Genomic DNA, 18,657 nt, shown 5'->3' with positions numbered 1-18,657 from the left:
TATATATATATATATATATATATATATATATATATATATATGTATGTATGTATGTATATGTATATATTTCTCATGATTTGACTCGAAATATAATTATAGACGTAATTAGTAGTGCGACGATGCAACGTAATGACGTAATATAGCTACTATTCTAATCCGACTCGTAGCGCATAGAGCTTCAAGACCGAAATAAGTCCTAGACCACATAGTTGGAATCCTGTTGCGGGCCATCCTCTATGCAGGGAAATTTGGAAGTACCAGTGAACATTTTTGCAAGCATGTCGGAATGAATACTCGGAATGATAATGGGATTAATTAAGCGACGAGAGGAATACCGGAACAATCGTCGCCGCGCGAAAATTTGATACACGTACCGTGGACGTACGTTGTAACTGGCTCACATTGTGGAACGTTGGATTGTTAACCGTGTTTCACGAAAGTTGAAGATACACGTTGAAATAAAAATCATACGTGATTACAAGGGGCATTTCGAGGTACGTACCTCGAAATGTCCCTCGTAATTACGCAGGGCTTTGATTTCAACGTGTCAACCTTCAACTTTGGCGATACATGACTGACACTATGGACATCCAGACGGTGCAATTGAATTTCTATTAGATTCATTATCTCGCCTAATCGGATTTTTCGTGTTAAAATTTCGCGAAAGCGGACGTCGTTACGAGAGGTGACGACGCAGTTTCGCGTCGTCAACGGTCTCTGGGAACTTTATTTGCCGGATTTGCCGAAATTTCGAATATCGCCTCGTTAACGTTTCCTTCAACGATATTTCGTGCACAAAGGATATCTCGTCGATCGAGGAGTCAATTGGAGCTTCTCGAGTGAGAAAGTTGACACGCGCGTGAAGGGTGACGGAGATGCAACGGGAGTAAAATTACAATTTCCCGCGATTAATAACTTCTTTCTCTGCCAACACACCGCGCTAACGCGCTGGTCAGAGCGGATGGTAGTTCCAAGTCACTCTGTGTTAACAACACATGTATACTTCTCTCTCAACTTTCTTTCGTTTCTTCTCTTACTATTCGACTTGTTACTACTTTAACCTCTACTCTACTCCCCTCGTTCTTTATATTACGCTATAGATCGTCCTAGAAAGTACTTTTAAAACTTCTCACTACTTCGTCAGTCATCTCTCTCTTTTCCCGGCCCTGCTCGAGGTAGCCCCGAATTAATACACCGGATTACGTCAGCGGTGGTGCACCTCCCGTCCGAGTTACGCGTGCGTGCGACGTTGAAGAAACATCGTGATCCATTCGAATCGGTTGAGCGAAAGATCCTCTCACCGTGACAGAGGGAGAGCGTGATCGGTGAAAAGCGAGGAGAATTCGAGCGTGCCGAATCCGCTCGCGATTTCAAGCAGCCTCGAGCAGAGCCGTGACCTTTTTCCCCCTGTTGTCTGTCTCTCTAGTTACCTACTCTATAGCTCTATTCTGTCACCGCATGCCAAACTAGAGGACTCACCGCTCCGGACTGCCCCCTCTGCGAAAAAGCGACAAAGAGGCCGCCTCCATGCAACATGCAGATGATCCTGGTTGCTGGCGGGTGAGTCCATCATAGTGTCCCGACATAGACGTAACACACGCATACACACACACACACACAATAGTGCATCCGTAAGACGAGTAGCCTGATTCCTTTATCACCTTATTTCTATCCCCTTCGGCTTTCTCATCTATTACTACTCTCTCTCTTCTGGCCCGTGTATCCTTGGCGCGCGTTTTATATCTAATTGTAGTCGTACACAAGAGGGAGAAGAACACTCGTTGATCGCGGACTTCGATTTTGCCGTTAATCGCTCGTAACGGTGCGCTCGGCGAGAAATGAGGAACTCACTCGACGGGATCGTATCTCTCGGTTGAATTCGAGAGCGCGCTGCGAACATTTCAAGAAGCTCTCGCGGACGAGCGTTCCCGCAGCGGTTCGAACGACTCTCTCGAAATAATTTCACGCTACGTTACGACTTCCTGCTTTTGATAAAGCGCTTTTGAAACATGTTCCTAGTGGACTCGGATATCGGCGGCCGGGCGCAACACCCTTGGGAATCCACCCCGCCTGTGCCGGTTGTATACGTGATGGGAGACGTAAAAAGTCACGTGATAAACAATCTTCCGGTTATCATCGGACGTCACGCGATTTTTGCGTCGAGTTAATTCACTCTGTTGCCCGCGGCACGGCACGTTAAACAGTGCGAGAATATTAAGGGAATTAAAACAAAAGGGTGAAATATATTGTCTCGAGGAACATCTGGATCTTTTTTCACGAGAAGTGCAGCATCAGAGAAAGTTCCAGCACTTTCTTCCCCATTCTTCGTGTCTCGGAGTTCAGCCTGGAAAATTTTCACTCTTGATTGCCGTGAATTCTGATACACTTGAATCTCAGGGTGTCCCCTGTATTCCGATACGTTTGAGCGTCGGATCCTCGAATCACGATATCTTTGATTCCGATCCCAATCTGCCCTCCCGTACATTCTCGGACTTTACTGCCACTTCGATTCCGTTTCTTCAGCTCTCGAATTGGCGTATTTCAAATCTTCGATTTCGAGCGCTCGAGGTGGTGTCTCGTTCGCCTAAAATTATATTCTATTTCGCTTCGGGTTATCGTTCTCTCCCCTCGCGCTCCGCACTTGTTTCGCCGATCAGACAACGTGACGTCTGCGACTGTTGACTCGAGTTAAATTCGTCAAAGAAAGCTCGTACAAGACAATCCTTCTGTTATACATATTCAATATATACGTTTAAAATGCTGCGAAAACAAAGGCGCACTAGATGGCAAGACAAAAAAAGTGATCGCATTCTAAAGACACCAGGTATTTAGGGGGTTTTCAGGTCGCTGAATATGAATTTGAGGTCAAATTTCCAAATTCGAACTGGTGGGTCCAATGTGGCGAGGAAAAAATCAAAACCTTTCTGACTGTTAACCGGTATTCAAGGGCTCTTCGGTTCGCTGAATACGAATGTAAGGTTAAAAATATCCACATTCAAAATGGTGGCTGTCAAAATATGACCGTTTCGACTCGGGCTATTTTTTACAAAGTTCTTTACACGTTTTTCAGATCGATTACAAATTTTGAACTCAAATCCGTAATCAGCGACCTCGAAACCCCTAAGATATCGGTGGCAGTCGATATTGCATGTAATATTTTCCACACTGTCCGCCATATGGCGGGCTTGCCACGTTAGACCGAGTAAACGTTGCCCGCCATATGGCGGGCTTGCCACGTTATTGGTTAAGGAGACCCTTTGTATTGCGATGCGCCAAATAGATCGTCGCGAAACGGGGCGAAGAATGAACGGTCGCGTCGGCGTAATTCGAAAATCAATGAAACACGTGCTCCTCGACCGCGAGAAACATGGTCGTAATTACCGTTCCCGCGAAATCAACTCGAGTATCTTCGAACTCGCAAAATACAAGCGTCGTCCGTTTTAAATGGCTTCTCGAATGTATCCAGAATGAAGGGTTCCGCATTGAACATCGCGAAATCGTAAATTCGCCGTCTCGCTTTTTCGAGAACGCTTTAGTCGCACGCTGCGACGGTAATGGCGGCCAGGTAAAACGTGGGTTTCACGAGGGTTCCTCTTCCCTCGCACGTGTTTACACGATACGTCCCGGACTGCCCAACTGTTCGCCACGTGTGCGTGCGTGCACGCGGCGAATCGTTTGCTTTGGCCGCGCGCGCGCGAGTTTTATTTTATTTGTCGCGCGAAATGAATGGGGAAGTCTCGGAGAGAGGGCGCTATTACTCTTCGCTGTGCGTCGATGAAAGTGCATCAGCGCGGAATTCTTGGCCGGGGCTTCCCACATTGTGCCCTATAAATAGTGTCCTCCTAAATTGCGACCGACCGCATCTCTCCGCGTTATCGAGCTTTCATTTTTCCCAAGTGACTGGCGTTTTCGTCAAATTTCCCACGCAATAGTATGTGCCGTGTTTCTCTTGCGCAACCAGATTGTCGACGATAAGCAGTGCTTGCCTTAGACAACCTCATATTCATCTAGATAAAGTTAAGATGATCCATTTATTCCACATTCATCTAGATAAAGATCAGATGATCCATTTATTTATGATTATTTAGACAATTTTATTTGGATATCGGCAAACACTGACGATAAATGAAGATTTTTCGGAAACGAGCTTTCGCGGGAATATCGAGATAATCGCCGCGAGATAAAAGTTACATCTCGTTCGCGCGCGCGCGCGCGCGCATTCCCGGAGCTCGAATGAAATTCAATTCACACGTCATTTCAGCCGGGAAACACATTAATCGCTGGAAGAGAGCTCGGAAGAGCGTCCGAGCATCCACGTGTCGCTTGCCGGGAAGTGGGCCATCCTAATTATCGTAATGACGGATCGTCCGCCGCGGCTCTAAGGATTATTATAACTTCGCTCGCACAGCGTGTTAATTAAACTTTCTCGAAAATAAACGCGCGGCTCGCGCGAACGCGCGCGCTCAAATTATACCCGTTTGCGAGCCGGAATATCGCCTTCCGTTCGGAAATAATATCGCGCGCAATTCACAACGGCGGCGGTTTGCGCTGGCAAATCAATTAACCGAACGAATCCGCAAACGAATCCGTACGTGCGCGCGTTCGCACGAGGGGGCGCGTTACTTACTAAGTATTGTTACTCGCGAATAGGCCCGGGAATAGTCACCTTACTTTCTTTACGCGAACGATCACGTGGGGTCATTTAGACTCCAATTAAAAACCGCCATTGTTAACAAAACATGCCGTATTATCGATTGTTCTATGATTTATTATTAACGGCTGCGCGACTATTCCCGAGTTAATCAGCCGATCGCGACTTGGTTTTAACCGGCGCTTAATTCGACGCGTGTGATTTACCGTTTTCCCTAATAACTGCGTTATTCCAGAGCGACTCGGCGTTTCCGCTCGATCGATCGCGCGCGGCGATGTTGATGCGAAGCGGGGAAACGTGTCAGGATGTGTATCGGTATCAGGACATTAGTCAACTTCAACAGGCAGGTTTCCCCCGGTTGAGGCGGGACGCAATGCTCGAAATGTTATATTAACGGGGGCGGGGGAGGGGAGAAAGACAACAACCTCGGTCAGTGCGGTTTGGTCGATCGCGTTCGTCGCGCGATTCACCATTCACTCGGCGTCCCGAAGTCCTTGACGCGAACCGAAGGACTTCGAAGATCGATCATTATCGCCGAGGACGAGGAGGAAACTCGAACTTATTTGAGAGCGAGCATACGGCTGCTCCGATGCAGTTGCAGTGTTGCACATGCGCTTCGGGAACTTTCTAAAGTAATTCAGCAGCGAGCGAGCGTATCGGTACGGCGTGTTTCTTTCTCCCGCGATTACTTCTCATATTCGGCCATTGAATTATTCCGCCGGTGTCCATTGGCTGTTCTAAACTCCTCCGACATACTTCTGTAATACTTGTATAAGCGCGTAATATGATTTAATATTAAGCAATATTTCCCGAATATTAATTGATGGTTATATGTCCATTCCTAATATTTAAAAACACAATATTATTTGATATTATTGTAATATTATATATTGTTTTAAGTATTCAACTCTATGTATATATGTAATATATATAATTGTAGCTTTTTGTTTCAAATGCATTGCATTGCCAATTGTTTTATTAGATAAATAAAGCCGAAATAATTTTGTATAAAAATACGTTTTACACCCCAAAGAATTATATATACATACGTATGTATAAATATTTCTTTTATTTATATATATTTTTCTATATTATTATTTTATTCTTTTTTTCAATATTCTTAGAATATTATATAAGTATATTATTTTAATATTGAATAATATTCATTTAATATTCGAGGAATATTACGCGCTTATAGGGGTACTTCTTAATACTTTGACAGTTTTTGCTTTAATCCTTGCGGTACGAACCACGCCTGCAAGCGTGTGACGAAAGTCCCCGCCGTACGCGAACAGCGGCGAAAAGCGTTTCACGTACGACGCTCATTATGTACGAATACTGCCTTTAATCTTTGTTTTTAACGGTTAATTGAAACTTTACGCGCGTGTTCGGAAAACGAGAAGAAACCCCGCCCCCTGCTGTCAACGTGTATTTGCGTGAGAACGAGATTCCGCGTCACCAATATGTTGACACTGTTAACGCATCGTGATGACTAGTTTCGCACACAGCGATCGTTACGCCGTTCAAGGATTAATTTACCTCACACATGCACGATATTGACGGACGGACGAAGAAGCCACGGGTTGAATCGCTTTTCCCCCCGTGTTTTCGAGTTCTCTTCCGCCGGACCGGCCATAATTTCTCGTTTCCGCGCGCCCCATTTCTTCCCCGGTGTTATCCTTCGGGGTGAATTTCACGAAATACAACAATCGCGGGCGAGTGTTGACATTATCAGTGTCGACTGGTCAGAATACACAGCGCGCCAAAAAGGCGCCATTGAGTCACCCTTTCGGGAGAATCTAAACGGGCGTCCTCGCTGGAAACGGCGCGCTCGCGTCCTTAAGAGTGAGGGAGGGAGAAAGAGAGAGAGAGAGAGAGAGCGACAGAGCGAGCGTCTCGTCGAGCTCAATTGGAAAATAGGTCACTGGGTGCCGAAATCGATAAGCGATCCGATGTATGGCGCTGCATAGTAACTGCATTATCGACGATCCTCCGAAGGAGATCCCGACCTTCGCCCGGACGGATGGCGCGACACATCCCGATCCGGAAGGATATGCGTCTACGAGCGTTTACATTGGTCGCGCGCCGAGAACGACCAGAAAAACATGGACGGCGGCCGCGTGGTGGTCTCTGCGGCGGATACTGTGACTTCTCGCGTAGGTAACATTTCAACGATCAATCATCCCGCAATTGCCACGGGATGTTTCTCGCGCTGGCTTCTATTTTTTTTGGGGGACGAGGGAGGAGCAGAGGGGGAGGGAAGAGAGCGCGCTGGTAGAACGATAAATTTCCCTCCACCGACGAGCGTGATTCGACGCATTTTCCTCGCGTGTTTCCTCGTCCGAGTCGTCCGAGTGGTATAAAAGCCATTTTTAAAACTCGTTTGATCTCGTGCGGAAATATCTACTTTGTCTGACCGCGTGTACACACATCTACTTTGCCTGCCCTTTCACGGACGTAGCCAGCACTTTTTCTTGCCGCGCGGAGGTGTCTACATTGACCGTATCTCCGCCGTGGTCGTGTCTACTCGGTCTTTCCGCGTGTCTGTGTATCCACTTGCCGAGCTAACTGTTCGTGAAATCGAGTTTATATTGTTACTTGTTGGTCGCGAGATTTCCCCGTCTGAGAAATAGCGAGCGATTTCTCCGATGGTCGCGGAGGACGCCGGCAAGCATCTGTCGACAATCGGAATCTTTATGCCGAGCGTTTGTCGTTTATGTTTCTTCACGATTAGGCATTTTTCTCCTGTGATGAGAACGGAGAGGAGAACTTACGTAAGCGCGTGTATGGTGTGTGTGTGTGTGTGCGTGCATGTGACATCGGAGATCAAATATTCCGATTGCTTTTAACCCGGAAGTAATTACCATACTGTTTTTTACGTAAACGATCATCCGGGGTCATTTAGACCCCGATTAAAAATCGCTATTATCAACAAAATGTAGCGTATTATCGATTGCTTTGCGATTTGTCATTATTCTGGAACATAAATATAGATTTACTCGCTATTTTTTTGTAACAAATGAGGGGAAACCAAACAAATATTTAAGAACCGGAATAAACACATCAAATGTCTTATTATGACAGTATTTCTAATAAATGAAGGTGTCAATTTAAAAAAAAAACGCTGTTTTATCGCCCACTGTCGAATAAGATATTTAAAAGTTCGTAAAGAATGATTATTTAAAAAAATTGAAGATATATTAAATAACATTCATTTTAAAAGAATATAAAATAAGGCTAAATCGCGGTCATACAAAGTTGCTAGTATTGATTCAGGATTGTAAAAAATTACTTACTTTTATATTTCTTCTTTGTTACATAAATATATAACATAACAAGTATTTTTAAACAAAATAATTATAAATTCTTAAGAATATAGATATTATTTTATGTTTAACATTAAATAAAAAACGTAAAAATTTTATGTTTATCATGAAATGAAAAAGGTTGGCATCTTCAGATCACCATACAGGCCGGGGAAAACATTTAAACCCGAAGCAAAGTTACGAGACGTTAAACGTGAAGACGCCGAATCAATTTGCACGCCCGATACACAGATATTTATTTATAGAAATGTCGCTGTATATTATACGCGACAAGCGCTTACCCGAATTAACCCGGTTCGAGTTAGTACACCTTAATACACCTCGCTGGTTTAACTTCGTCGACGGTGTAGCGCATAAATTTCGAACGTAGCGCCGTAGATCTGCGTGCCTCGCGCCGTACAGGTGAGCTGCAGCCTCGTTCATGCGTGAATACGTGCATACGACACCGAGACTCTCTCATCATAGAAGTCTAATTAACGCTGATGCTTATTGTTAATGGACTTACGCGCGAGTTGGCGAAGGCGTTTGCTGTTCGTATTTCCGCGTTTATCCTCCGACCAAGTAACGACTACGGCGTACACCCACACGCGCGACAGCGTGTCCTGGCGGTATCTCGGTCTCAATTTGCGTCACCGTTTATATTGTTGATCAATAAGAGCGTCGCTCGATGCGTGTCGCATCTTTTTCGCGGCCCGATTCGTCCGCATTCGAGCTGGACGATGATCATTACGACGTACTGATGTAATCGCGATAGGAACCGTAATAGCTGTCGCAGCGTGCCAACGTCGATATTCTCGAGTGTCCCCCCTCCTCCCCCCCCCTTTCTCGATCTCTCTCACTCTCCGAAAATTGTAACGCTTCGGTAGCCACAAAGAGCGGAAAAAAGTGCGAATTATCAGCGTGATATTTCTTCCGGATATCGAAGGGATGCGATTTTACGAGACAGAATTCGACATGTCATGTTCGGAAGCAGAAAGCTAACCTTTGACCGTAACTCGCCCACGTATAGGTGTGTACTTATTTGCCCTTGGGTTTTATATTAAACTATTGTTAGCCGGCGAGTGTTCAATGGGGTGAACGACGACGGGAGATTCGAGATTACCACGGCTTCTACTAGAATGAACGTGTCGACTTTCTGTGATCCGCGTGGCAGGCGATCCTGACCTTTGCACCGATGGTGTAAATGTTTCGCTCAAATGGCGAATTTGCGCAAACACTTTTCCATTACGCGATGCGACATCGACATGTTTTATATTATTCGCGGATGAAGTTTCCCCTTACGTTCGCGTGCTTTCAAATTGGAACGTCGCGGAATTTCGGGAGAAATTATTCAAAGAGAGAAAGAGAGAAAGGGGGATTAGAGTTGGATGGAAGAAAAAAAGAAGAGATATACCGTTTGGTTTGACTCATCTTCGCTATATGGCACGCATTAAGTTTGCACGAGCCAGATCTCGGTAAAGTTATAGTCGGGATGTCGATATCGGCCGATATTAATAGATGATGGAAAAATATATACAGTCGGGACTAAATTTACTCGTATCAATAACACCGGCCGCGGGAGCTCGTATTCCTTAGACTGCGAATTTTTTTTCTTCTCATTCTTTTTTTTTTCTTTCTTTTCACAATGCCGTTATCACTTTTCCCCGATGCAAACGACGCGCGATACTTCGCGAATCGCTTCTCTCGTGTTTTTTTTTTTTTTCTTTCCAACCGCGACGACTGGTCTCGCCGAACCGGTTGCGAGGTAAAACAACTACGATCGACGACGAATCTCGAGTGATGCGAAACTCGGGAAGAAAGTACGCGCGCGTCGGTGAGACGAGGCTCCGGTCTTTCGGGATTCACCTGTATGCGTGCACGCGACTATACACTATATATATACTATACTGAGAGAAGAAAGTATCTAAAAAAACATATATTTATTTGGCGGATGCTAATAATATATTTCCACTTAAACCGGCGTATATATTTTTGCACCGAAGGAACCATTTTCTATTGAAACGACGAAAGTACATTTTTATAAACACGTATAGCTTTTCGCGAAAGCAATCGTTCAAGCGAAAGAACGTAGATTCGAGAGAACACGTTGACGCTCATCGAAAGGGATACTTTTCGTTTTTTTTCAAATATCTCCCCCCTTAGTAGGTATCGACGATTTACCTGTCGGATTCGCGCGATTCGCGACGCCGCTTCCGAACGGCCGACGGGCACACCGGCATTCCGCGCATCGTCGGCCACCCTTCCGCTTCCATCCCCTGGGCTCCCTCGGGAAAGCGGTGGATACACGTTGATCGTCTTCGGTGTGCGAGCGCGGAAGGAATATCGACGCTGGCGTGCCCCCCCGAGGGTCGCCCCCAAAGGGTAGAAATGACGCTCGGGATGCGGGGAGTCGCTTAGTGGGGGCGATCGCGGTGGTGGAGGAAGCTACCCCAGGGTGGACTTGGAAGGACGGCGTGGCACGCGCCTTCCGCAAACTAAGGCAGCCACGCTGCCGGCCGGTCGTGTCTCTCTTCTCTCTCTCTCGTCATCCTTCACCCGAGTATATCGTCGAGTGTCGTCGTCGGTGTTGCGGTGCGTTCGCGCGACGGCACTTCGCGCGACTCTGACTCTTCCTCTGCGCGTGATTAACCCGTTTTCACCCCGCGTTCGCCTCTTTTTCTCTCTCTCTCTCTTCCTTTCTTTTTTTTCTTTCTTTTCTCTCTCTCTCTCTCTCCCTCCATCTTTCTCTTTCTCCGAGCTCTCACGTTCGAGTCTCTCTCCCCGAGTAGAGTTTCTTGACGCTCGACGGCACGGTGACGGTATCACCGGGTAAAATCTCCATCCGGATTAGCCGTCGGATCGCGATATCAAGTAAACAAGCGGAAGCGATATTAACGTTGCGCAGCTGCTAACGAGGAGTACGTAAAGCCGAGGGAGCTGCGGAGAGGGAAAATTGCAGAGGGATTCTCGCTTATTCGCGAGGAAGACCGCCGGTTTGCGGCGGTCTCCCGGCTGCAACCCCGTGTTCCCCGTGTCGAGGGGGATGAACGATTCGGGATCGGAAACGGGTTAAAATGCACGCTCGGAGGAACTGCCGTGGTTAGCGCAATTTGTGCCGATTATCGTCGGGGTGCGTCGTTATAAGTGATCGGGGGTGCGTTTGAGGGAGGAAGGGCCCCACACGGGCCTGTGCGTTCCTCCTCGATATAGTGGTGCACGATTGGGCTAGATCGAGTGGAAGTCGCGGCAAACGTCGTCCGACGTGTGTCTCCCGGAGCTCTGGCTCTTCAGTGACAGTGATCGTGAATTATATCGTCTTCGACGGTAAAAAGGCTCGTTGATCACGACGGATTATCGATCTCCCGATGGTGGGACACGAATAGGACTCGCTACTGGTGCATCGTGCGCGATCATGAATGTCCTTGAGCGGCGTTGCCCGTGATAAATTAACGATAAGAGATCGTGTAGCCCGCGGCCGAGCATCCACCAGCAATTTCAGCACGAGCAGAGCCCGATGGATCGCGACGAGTCGCGCGAGAGAGAACCGCGGAGAAGCGTCGCTCGTCGAGATAACACTGCAGATCCAAGTGTGTTACTTGAATTTTCCGACACTTTTCGTACACACCTCTTGCCGTCTCAAATCGCGTCGTTTAACACGATTCGACGTGTTCACTTGTAATTTAACGCAATTAAATGTGTTAAATAACGTAACCTGAAACGGCGAGAAAACGCGTGCTTTGGCCAAACGTGTTATTTTTAGGCGTTTACGCGTGTGAAAACGACACACTTGGATTTCTAGTGAACACACTCAGAGAAACCCCGCTGGAATTACAGGCATTTTCAGCCTCGACACTCCTTCTGCTGTTGATCCGAGAGTATAGTAATAACGATATGCGTGTAAGGTTATTATTAATATTAGGCCTGTTTTCTATTCCTGAACTGGCTGCGCTAGTTCAAGGAGGTTGCGCCTCCGATGTTCACTGTCACAGCACTGAAAATCCATAGTTCATGTCACGTATAATATAGATTTTCAATATTGGCAGTGAATATCGGAACGTGGCCTTCTCTGAACTAACGCAGCCAGTTTCGGAATATAAAGCAAGCCTATTAGTCCCGGTATCTGCAATAAGTGTTTTAAGCTTCAAGCCTTACGAAACCGACCGATCACAGTCGAATATGAAGAGAACAATCGACTGTGACCGGTCAATTTCTTAAGGCTTAAAACACTATTGTAGACCGGGATTAAAGCGGGATCTTCAATGAGAGCTCTACGTCTTAAGAAATTGACCAATCACAGTCGATTATTCTCCTCACATTCGGCTGCGATTGGACAATTTCTTAAAGCTTAAATTCTCATTGTAGACCCCGCTTTATGGTAAGGGCGACTTTCAGCAAGCTTCAATCAACGATTCTAACTCGACGGAATTGACCAATCGGATTTCTCGCAGAGCTGATCAATGCGAACGGTCGATTCCGTTGAGTCGATCGTTGATTAATTTAAATTTAACCGGAGCTCGCCGAAAGTCACCCTGACACTCCTTAGAAAAACGGACCTTCCGACTGTAATTTCTTCATTTGCGCGATTACAGTTGCAGATATACCAAACCTTTTTTCTCTCAGTGAAAGATACGAGCGGTCGCACTCGCGGAACGGTCTCACCCTCTCTCTCTCTCTCTTTCTCTCTCTCTCATAAGCGGTTATCAAGCACGACAACGGTTTATTGTGCGTGAAACGGCGATGTTATATCGTCATCGGTCGGCTGCGACGCTCGATATGGTCGCGCGCGTAAATCGACGCGGTTTAATCGGCCGCTTTGTGCGTCGCTAATTAAAACGGCAAGCACTGGAATCTACGATCTGAACGGAGTGAACGAGCGATTTAATGCGGGCTTTATCTGGCCGACAAATCGGTATCGCGATCTCACGCCACGTTCACGTTCTTAAATTCGGCCGAGCTCACGTTTTTATTATCGGAAACGATCCTGCAAGCGGACGTGTAACCCCGCCGCGTAACGGCCGCGTAATGCCTGTGATTTCTCGCCTGCAATCAGTCCGATAAGATTTCACGCTGCGTCCTCCATCTTGTCTATACACATATATATATATATATATATAAATATAAATAATTACTCTCTCTCTCTCTCTCTCTCTCTCTTTCTCCCCCCTCACTTCCCTTTCTCTTTCCCTCTCTCTTTTTCCACCTCCCCTCTTTCCCGCTCGCTCTTAAGTAAGTTCGTGATTTTCTTAATGAGGAATCATCTTACGTTTTCGGCTTCGTACTTCGGTCTGCGCGAGCGAAACTTTCGTTCCACCGTTAAACTATTCATCGGCGCCTCACTGTAGCGGGGATTCGCGCGGCCGGAAATGAGACGGCTCATTTCATCGATTGACGCGCGAATTAACAATGGTGATGCGTAATCGTAGTGTTTTCGTGCACCGGCGCGGAAAAAAACGAGCGGACGCGCGTTGTCCGCGTCACGAATTGGCTCGCACGTGCGAGCGCGCGGACTTTGTGTAACGCGCATTATTCGAATCGTTGTCGCGCGCGCGCGCGAATATTAGCGCAACGTCGTGTAACTCCGCGCGGCGGCGACCAATCGCGAGATGCGGTTATAATTCACTCTGCCGCACTCGCGTAATTTGTCTTCCTACGTAAAATGCGTCGAGAGCGGCACGTGCGCGCGCGATATCGACGGTCGCCGATGAGTCTCGCGATGAATCTTCCCCCTCCCCCCTTCACCGCCTACTCTCCCCCTACGTATATCGACTGACTTTCATTCGCTTAAATATCCGGACGGAAAGGGCGGTAAACAAGAAATGTTTAATTTAATTGGAACGCGTAGTGATTCGCGATCGTACGATGATTGATACTCGGCGCTTCTTTCGATCGCCGCGACGCGCACGAAGAAGAATCTTTGGTTGAGTTGTTGGCTGGGAACTGGAAATTCCGGAGTCGACATTTTCATGCTACTTTGAAGCGTCTTTTTAAGGGTAGTTTGCACCTACTTGGATAGCCTGTATACAGGAAAAGGAAATTTGTATTAATTCAAGACTCATGTGCTTGTATGTAAGAACGAGAATATGTAATATTATATGAAGATAAAAACTTGTGCTTACATGTAGAGAAGTTCTATGTAGCTCCATTAGAAATATCATTCTTGTTGTGCGAGAATAATTTTCGTTAGCTGAAAGAAAAATATATTCGATAGAAAGACCGATATCGTCAAATTAAGAATTGTATCAATTCGAAGGTACCATTCTTTCTATCTATTGTTTTTTTCCTTTCAATTCGTGAAAATTGTTCTTGAATTATGAGAATATTATATATTTAGTGCAGCTATATATATAGGAATTTTTTCATGTAAGTTGACCTTCATATAAGATTATATATTCTTGTTTATGGTATATGAGAGTATGAGATTTGAATTGGTACTAATTTTTTCTTTCACAGAGATTAATGGAAAACCTATTTTGACAATATTGACATTTATTAATTCCGTCCCTCTCTCCCTCTCTCTCTCTCTTTTGAACCTTTTACTTCTACAGATTTCATTTTAATGCTATCTCGAACAACCTATTCTGACATTGAAACCGCGAAAACGCAAATTAAGACATCATCACGGTCAAAGTAAGGGTAACTTACATTATCAGAGTTGAAATTGCGTGGATCTATTCTGCTGTCTTAGCTCCTACCGTGTTGTAGAATTAAAGGTTCAACATGGCAACGAAAATATTCCGGATCGGCCGTTTTCTCCAACCGAAACGCGTCCGGTCTATTTTACTGTTAGATAAATCCGATTGAACTTTCTTCTCCGTGCGGAAAAGTTTTCGACGGGAGCGGTCTTCCATCTCGGCCTTTGGAATTCGCGTATACTCGGGGAGAGCTCACGAGATTCACAGGCGGGCAAGCGCCGATCTTTCCCGAGACACGAGGAAGGTAAAGAAGGAAGGGAAGCTCGTGGCACTTCGCGGCTGATCGAGGTCGCCGGTTGCAATTTCGCCGTCAATCAGTCGCGACGCCGGCTTCGCGACTCTACAATTTCCGCGAGTGTGAGCGAGCGAGCGCGCGCGCCGACACACAGAATACGTGTCACGGCCGATCGAACCGCGTAAGTATGGAAGCACAATGGCATAACTACTTACGTGCCGTTGTACCTGTGCGGTCAGAGTTGGTTTAATCGTTAAGCCCGACCGGCCGTTTCCGTTAATGGTCAACGCGTGCCAGTCGCGCGAACTTTCCGCAACGTGCTTTTCCGCGCCGCCGGTTTGTCATATTTTCATTATGCGACAGAGACCGGCGATACAACCCGAATGTATCGACACGTATCGTGGATGACAGTATCGATATACAAAATATATCGGACGTCTTGTATCGATATCATCCATATCGGCGCTTGAATCGCATAAAAATATCGGATTCAAAGCAGGATCGGGAAAGTTGGAAGATGCAACATTGAAAAATCACCGTCCGTTGCGAAATCATTGAGAAACTAACTTCTAACGGTAATGACGTTATAAATGATTCACGCGTTACTTTTTATAAATAACTCTGATTAGACGTACCTATGCTGTATATGAATGTAATCGTGTGAATGGCGTGTGTTCGTAATAATAATTGATTTGTTATGAACGATGTGTGAAATCTTCGTAGGGTAAAATATCGATGCGAAATAACGATATTTCGTCATTAAAATGTCGATATATTTCAAGTGTAGATTCTGTATCGCCGATCTCTACTGTGCGATTAATTTTCGCCCGTTATTCGACGACCCCGTCGCGCGTCGCCGCCAGAACGTTGTCAGATATATGCGGGACGANCCCCCCCCCCGCCTCCGCGCAAACGAACGATCGCGGAAAAGCGTTGCTTTTTCCTAATAATGATCACCAGAAATGTTTCACGTAATCGGTAATGGGGAGTCTGCGGCGGGAGGGAAGAGAGGGAGGAATTACGAAGCACTCGGAGATGGCGGAGACCGGAGTTTCGTTACGATATCGTATCGGGTGTGCAGCGTAGCGAGCTTTCGTGGCCGCAGTCGGTCGATGAAAGCTCGCGTTGTCGTTGCGGAGAAACGAGCGGCACCGTAAAACCACGCCGAATAGCGCCCGCGTCCGAGTTGCGAAGCCATTTGCGTGCGTTTCCTATCGCTTTCACACATTGACATTGTGTGTTCGCAATTGGTCTCGACGATAAACGCAAAGAGAGAGAGAGAGAGAGAGGGAGAAAGAGGGGGGGAGGGGGAGAACGAAATGAAAAAAATTGGATAGCGCATTTCGGTCGGTATCGGGATGTAGATTGGATTTTTAACTCACAGCGATTGGCACAAGTTATTCCATAAATAGGATCCATAGGATCATAACGCAACTTTTTCTCTTTCCCTTCCCCCTCTCTTTCCCCGTCTTCCTCTCCCCCTCATATTTTACTTGCATTCTATTCCTCTTGTCGTTATCCTCTTATAACGATGTGCAAAACCGTCCGTCCGATATATACGCACGCGTAAATCCGGCGAAAAAGAAGAGAGAACGAAGCAGGACGAGTACGGCGGTGCTCCACGTTCCTTTCCCCTCCGTTTCCGCCGCTTATAGCGAATGTATAGCAGAACCCGCGGACATAGAACTTCCGACGCGTGCAATTAAAATGAACCTTAGCGATAAACCGACGGCCTCGAGTGTGTGCTCGACGCGTCTATATATCGACCTTCCGATTGCGCGCCGTCGACATGTCGCCGCGCTGTCGCAGCCGAACGGCCGATGAAACGTAAGATTTTGGATTCTGCCTGCGATGCATGCACTTTCTCCCCCTCCCTCTCTCCTTCCCTCTCCTCTCCCTCCGGACTCCCGAAACTCTCGAAACCGAGACGGGGTGACTTTTGCTCGAGTAAATTGCTCGTGGATTCCACAGGCGTGCACGAGAAGCGACGACGCTTGGACGCGATGCTCCGAATCGAGGATCTCTCAGTATCGGGAACGCGCATCGTCCTGAAGCTCGACTCGTGCTCGATCAGCGCGCACGAGTCTGAGCTCGGGATGGTCTAAATAGAGCGAAATCGGGAGGGGAGGTCAGGTGGACTCGTCCGCTTATGGAACCGTCATTCGCGGCGTTAAGAGCGAAAGAGCGGGCGAGCGCAGAGATCCGGCCTGAAAATAGAAGCGCGTTCGCGCGATCGAGGCGCACCTTGGCGCACGATGACGCCGGAACCGCGGCGGCGCTCGTAGCAACGTCCATCGGGGAAGATTATGGAGCCTGATCGTCAGGCCCTCCAGATCGCCGGCGCATGTCGAGACTAAGGTATGGCCGCGGTAGCTGGCATCTATGGCATTTCAGAGGAACGACACACCAGATACTCCTCCGAGCATCGGCAACGTGATCAGATGTGAGTTGGAAAATCGGCCACGATTAAGATATTTCCGGCGTCGAGTCGGACGAAAGTAGGAAATCGGTCGCGCCCGAGAACGATTTGCGCGAGAGACGTGAGGTGTGTACGCTTGAAAACAAATTGCTACGTTCGAGTGTAATATTTGTTAAGGTGTGTTACACTAAGCTATTTTATTTGGACCAGGCAAATATCACTAGAGTGCAGCACACTGGAAGAAAGTTCTACGTTCAAGTAACATTGATTTAATCCAAATCAAATAGACCGCTGCAATACGCCTTGGCAAATATTTACCTGAAGGTAGCGATGTTTTCCTTTTACTTTTTTCAGTGTACGTTAGTTTCATCGAAATCGAGGGAGAGGGAGTTTTGATGATCGCGAAGATTAATGATCGATCTTCGATTTTCCGCGATGTCGCCTCCTTGTTGCGAACGTATTGATTTTTCTCTTCGCTCGAATCGTCGAAATATGCCGTTCCGACGGTAGGATCGGCCCGATCGAGGGGAGATCTCGAGGAAGCGGAAAACAGAGAGAAAAGAGGGGCCGAAACGCTTAGAATCACGTGGACTCGGCTAACGGGAGATTTCCCTTAATAAACGAAGGCCGGAGAGCGGAAGGATTAACCTGGGCACACCTGGGCAAACCGTAAATATATACGTCCCTTGGCGCCCTTGCGCTTCTACGGCTGCGTCAACGTTGAGGAAGCGGCGGGTGCCGCCGCGTTTAAGAATTCATCTCGCGCCTGGAAGGAAACTTTTGCCGTTGTTGTTGCGCCGCGCACGGACGTCATTTGCACGCTTACCTTAAAGACCGCAACAAATATAGCCGACGTTATAAATATGTGAAACTCTCTCGTGTATCTCCCGCGGAACAGCGGAATTACGCGCGCACGTTTCTGTACGCCACGCCGTAGGAACTCGGATAAACTGCATAAGGAAAGTTACCGTCGACCTGGCAGGGAGGGAGGGAAGGAGTGTGGATTACATCGCGTGCGTATTTAAAATTCAACCCGCGGGACAATGGTCGAAATAGCCCTCGCGGAAAGCGGATGTGTCTCCGCGGATTGACGCTTCTCGGAGTCGAGTTGTTCTCGTAAGCTCGCATTCTGCGACGAGAAAATGGATATTGTTGTTATAGGGACGCGCGGGGCGCGGCGATAAGAAACTTGGAACGGGACGACGCCGAAACGCCGAACTATGGAAGGTCCTGGTTGGTTGTTTCGCGTGGACTCGCAGAGGGAGGGCTCGCGGAAGAGGATTTATTGCGCGCCGCAGCGAGTTCGGGACGCGATATCGCTCCTTCTACTACCCTTCCCCTCCCCCCCCCCCCCC

At 47.2% G+C, this 18,657-nt stretch overlaps 1 protein-coding gene across 7 annotated transcripts in view; it reads left to right on the top strand.

Moving 5' to 3' along the window:
* Positions 1–1,447: 1,447 nt before the first annotated feature.
* Positions 1,448–18,657, top strand: part of LOC106748766 (potassium voltage-gated channel protein Shaker) — a 59,177-nt gene continuing 41,967 nt past the window's right edge. Inside the window, exon 1 of one of the 7 annotated variants that reach the window (XM_014627618.1) lies at positions 1,448–1,560. In XM_014627618.1, coding sequence (XP_014483104.1) covers positions 1,535–1,560 — 26 coding nt within the window. In that variant the 5' untranslated portion in view covers positions 1,448–1,534. Of the gene's footprint in view, positions 1,561–17,014; positions 17,327–18,657 lie in introns of those variants that run through there. The other 6 variants (XM_014627621.1, XM_014627620.1, XM_014627622.1 and 3 more) reach the window with 6 other exon arrangements.

The sequence above is a fragment of the Dinoponera quadriceps genome, unplaced genomic scaffold (assembly GCF_001313825.1).
Source record: "Dinoponera quadriceps isolate SergipeBrazil2010 unplaced genomic scaffold, ASM131382v1 scaffold3164, whole genome shotgun sequence".
Lineage (NCBI taxonomy): Eukaryota > Metazoa > Arthropoda > Insecta > Hymenoptera > Formicidae > Dinoponera > Dinoponera quadriceps.
This window is presented reverse-complemented; position numbering and strand designations above follow the sequence as displayed.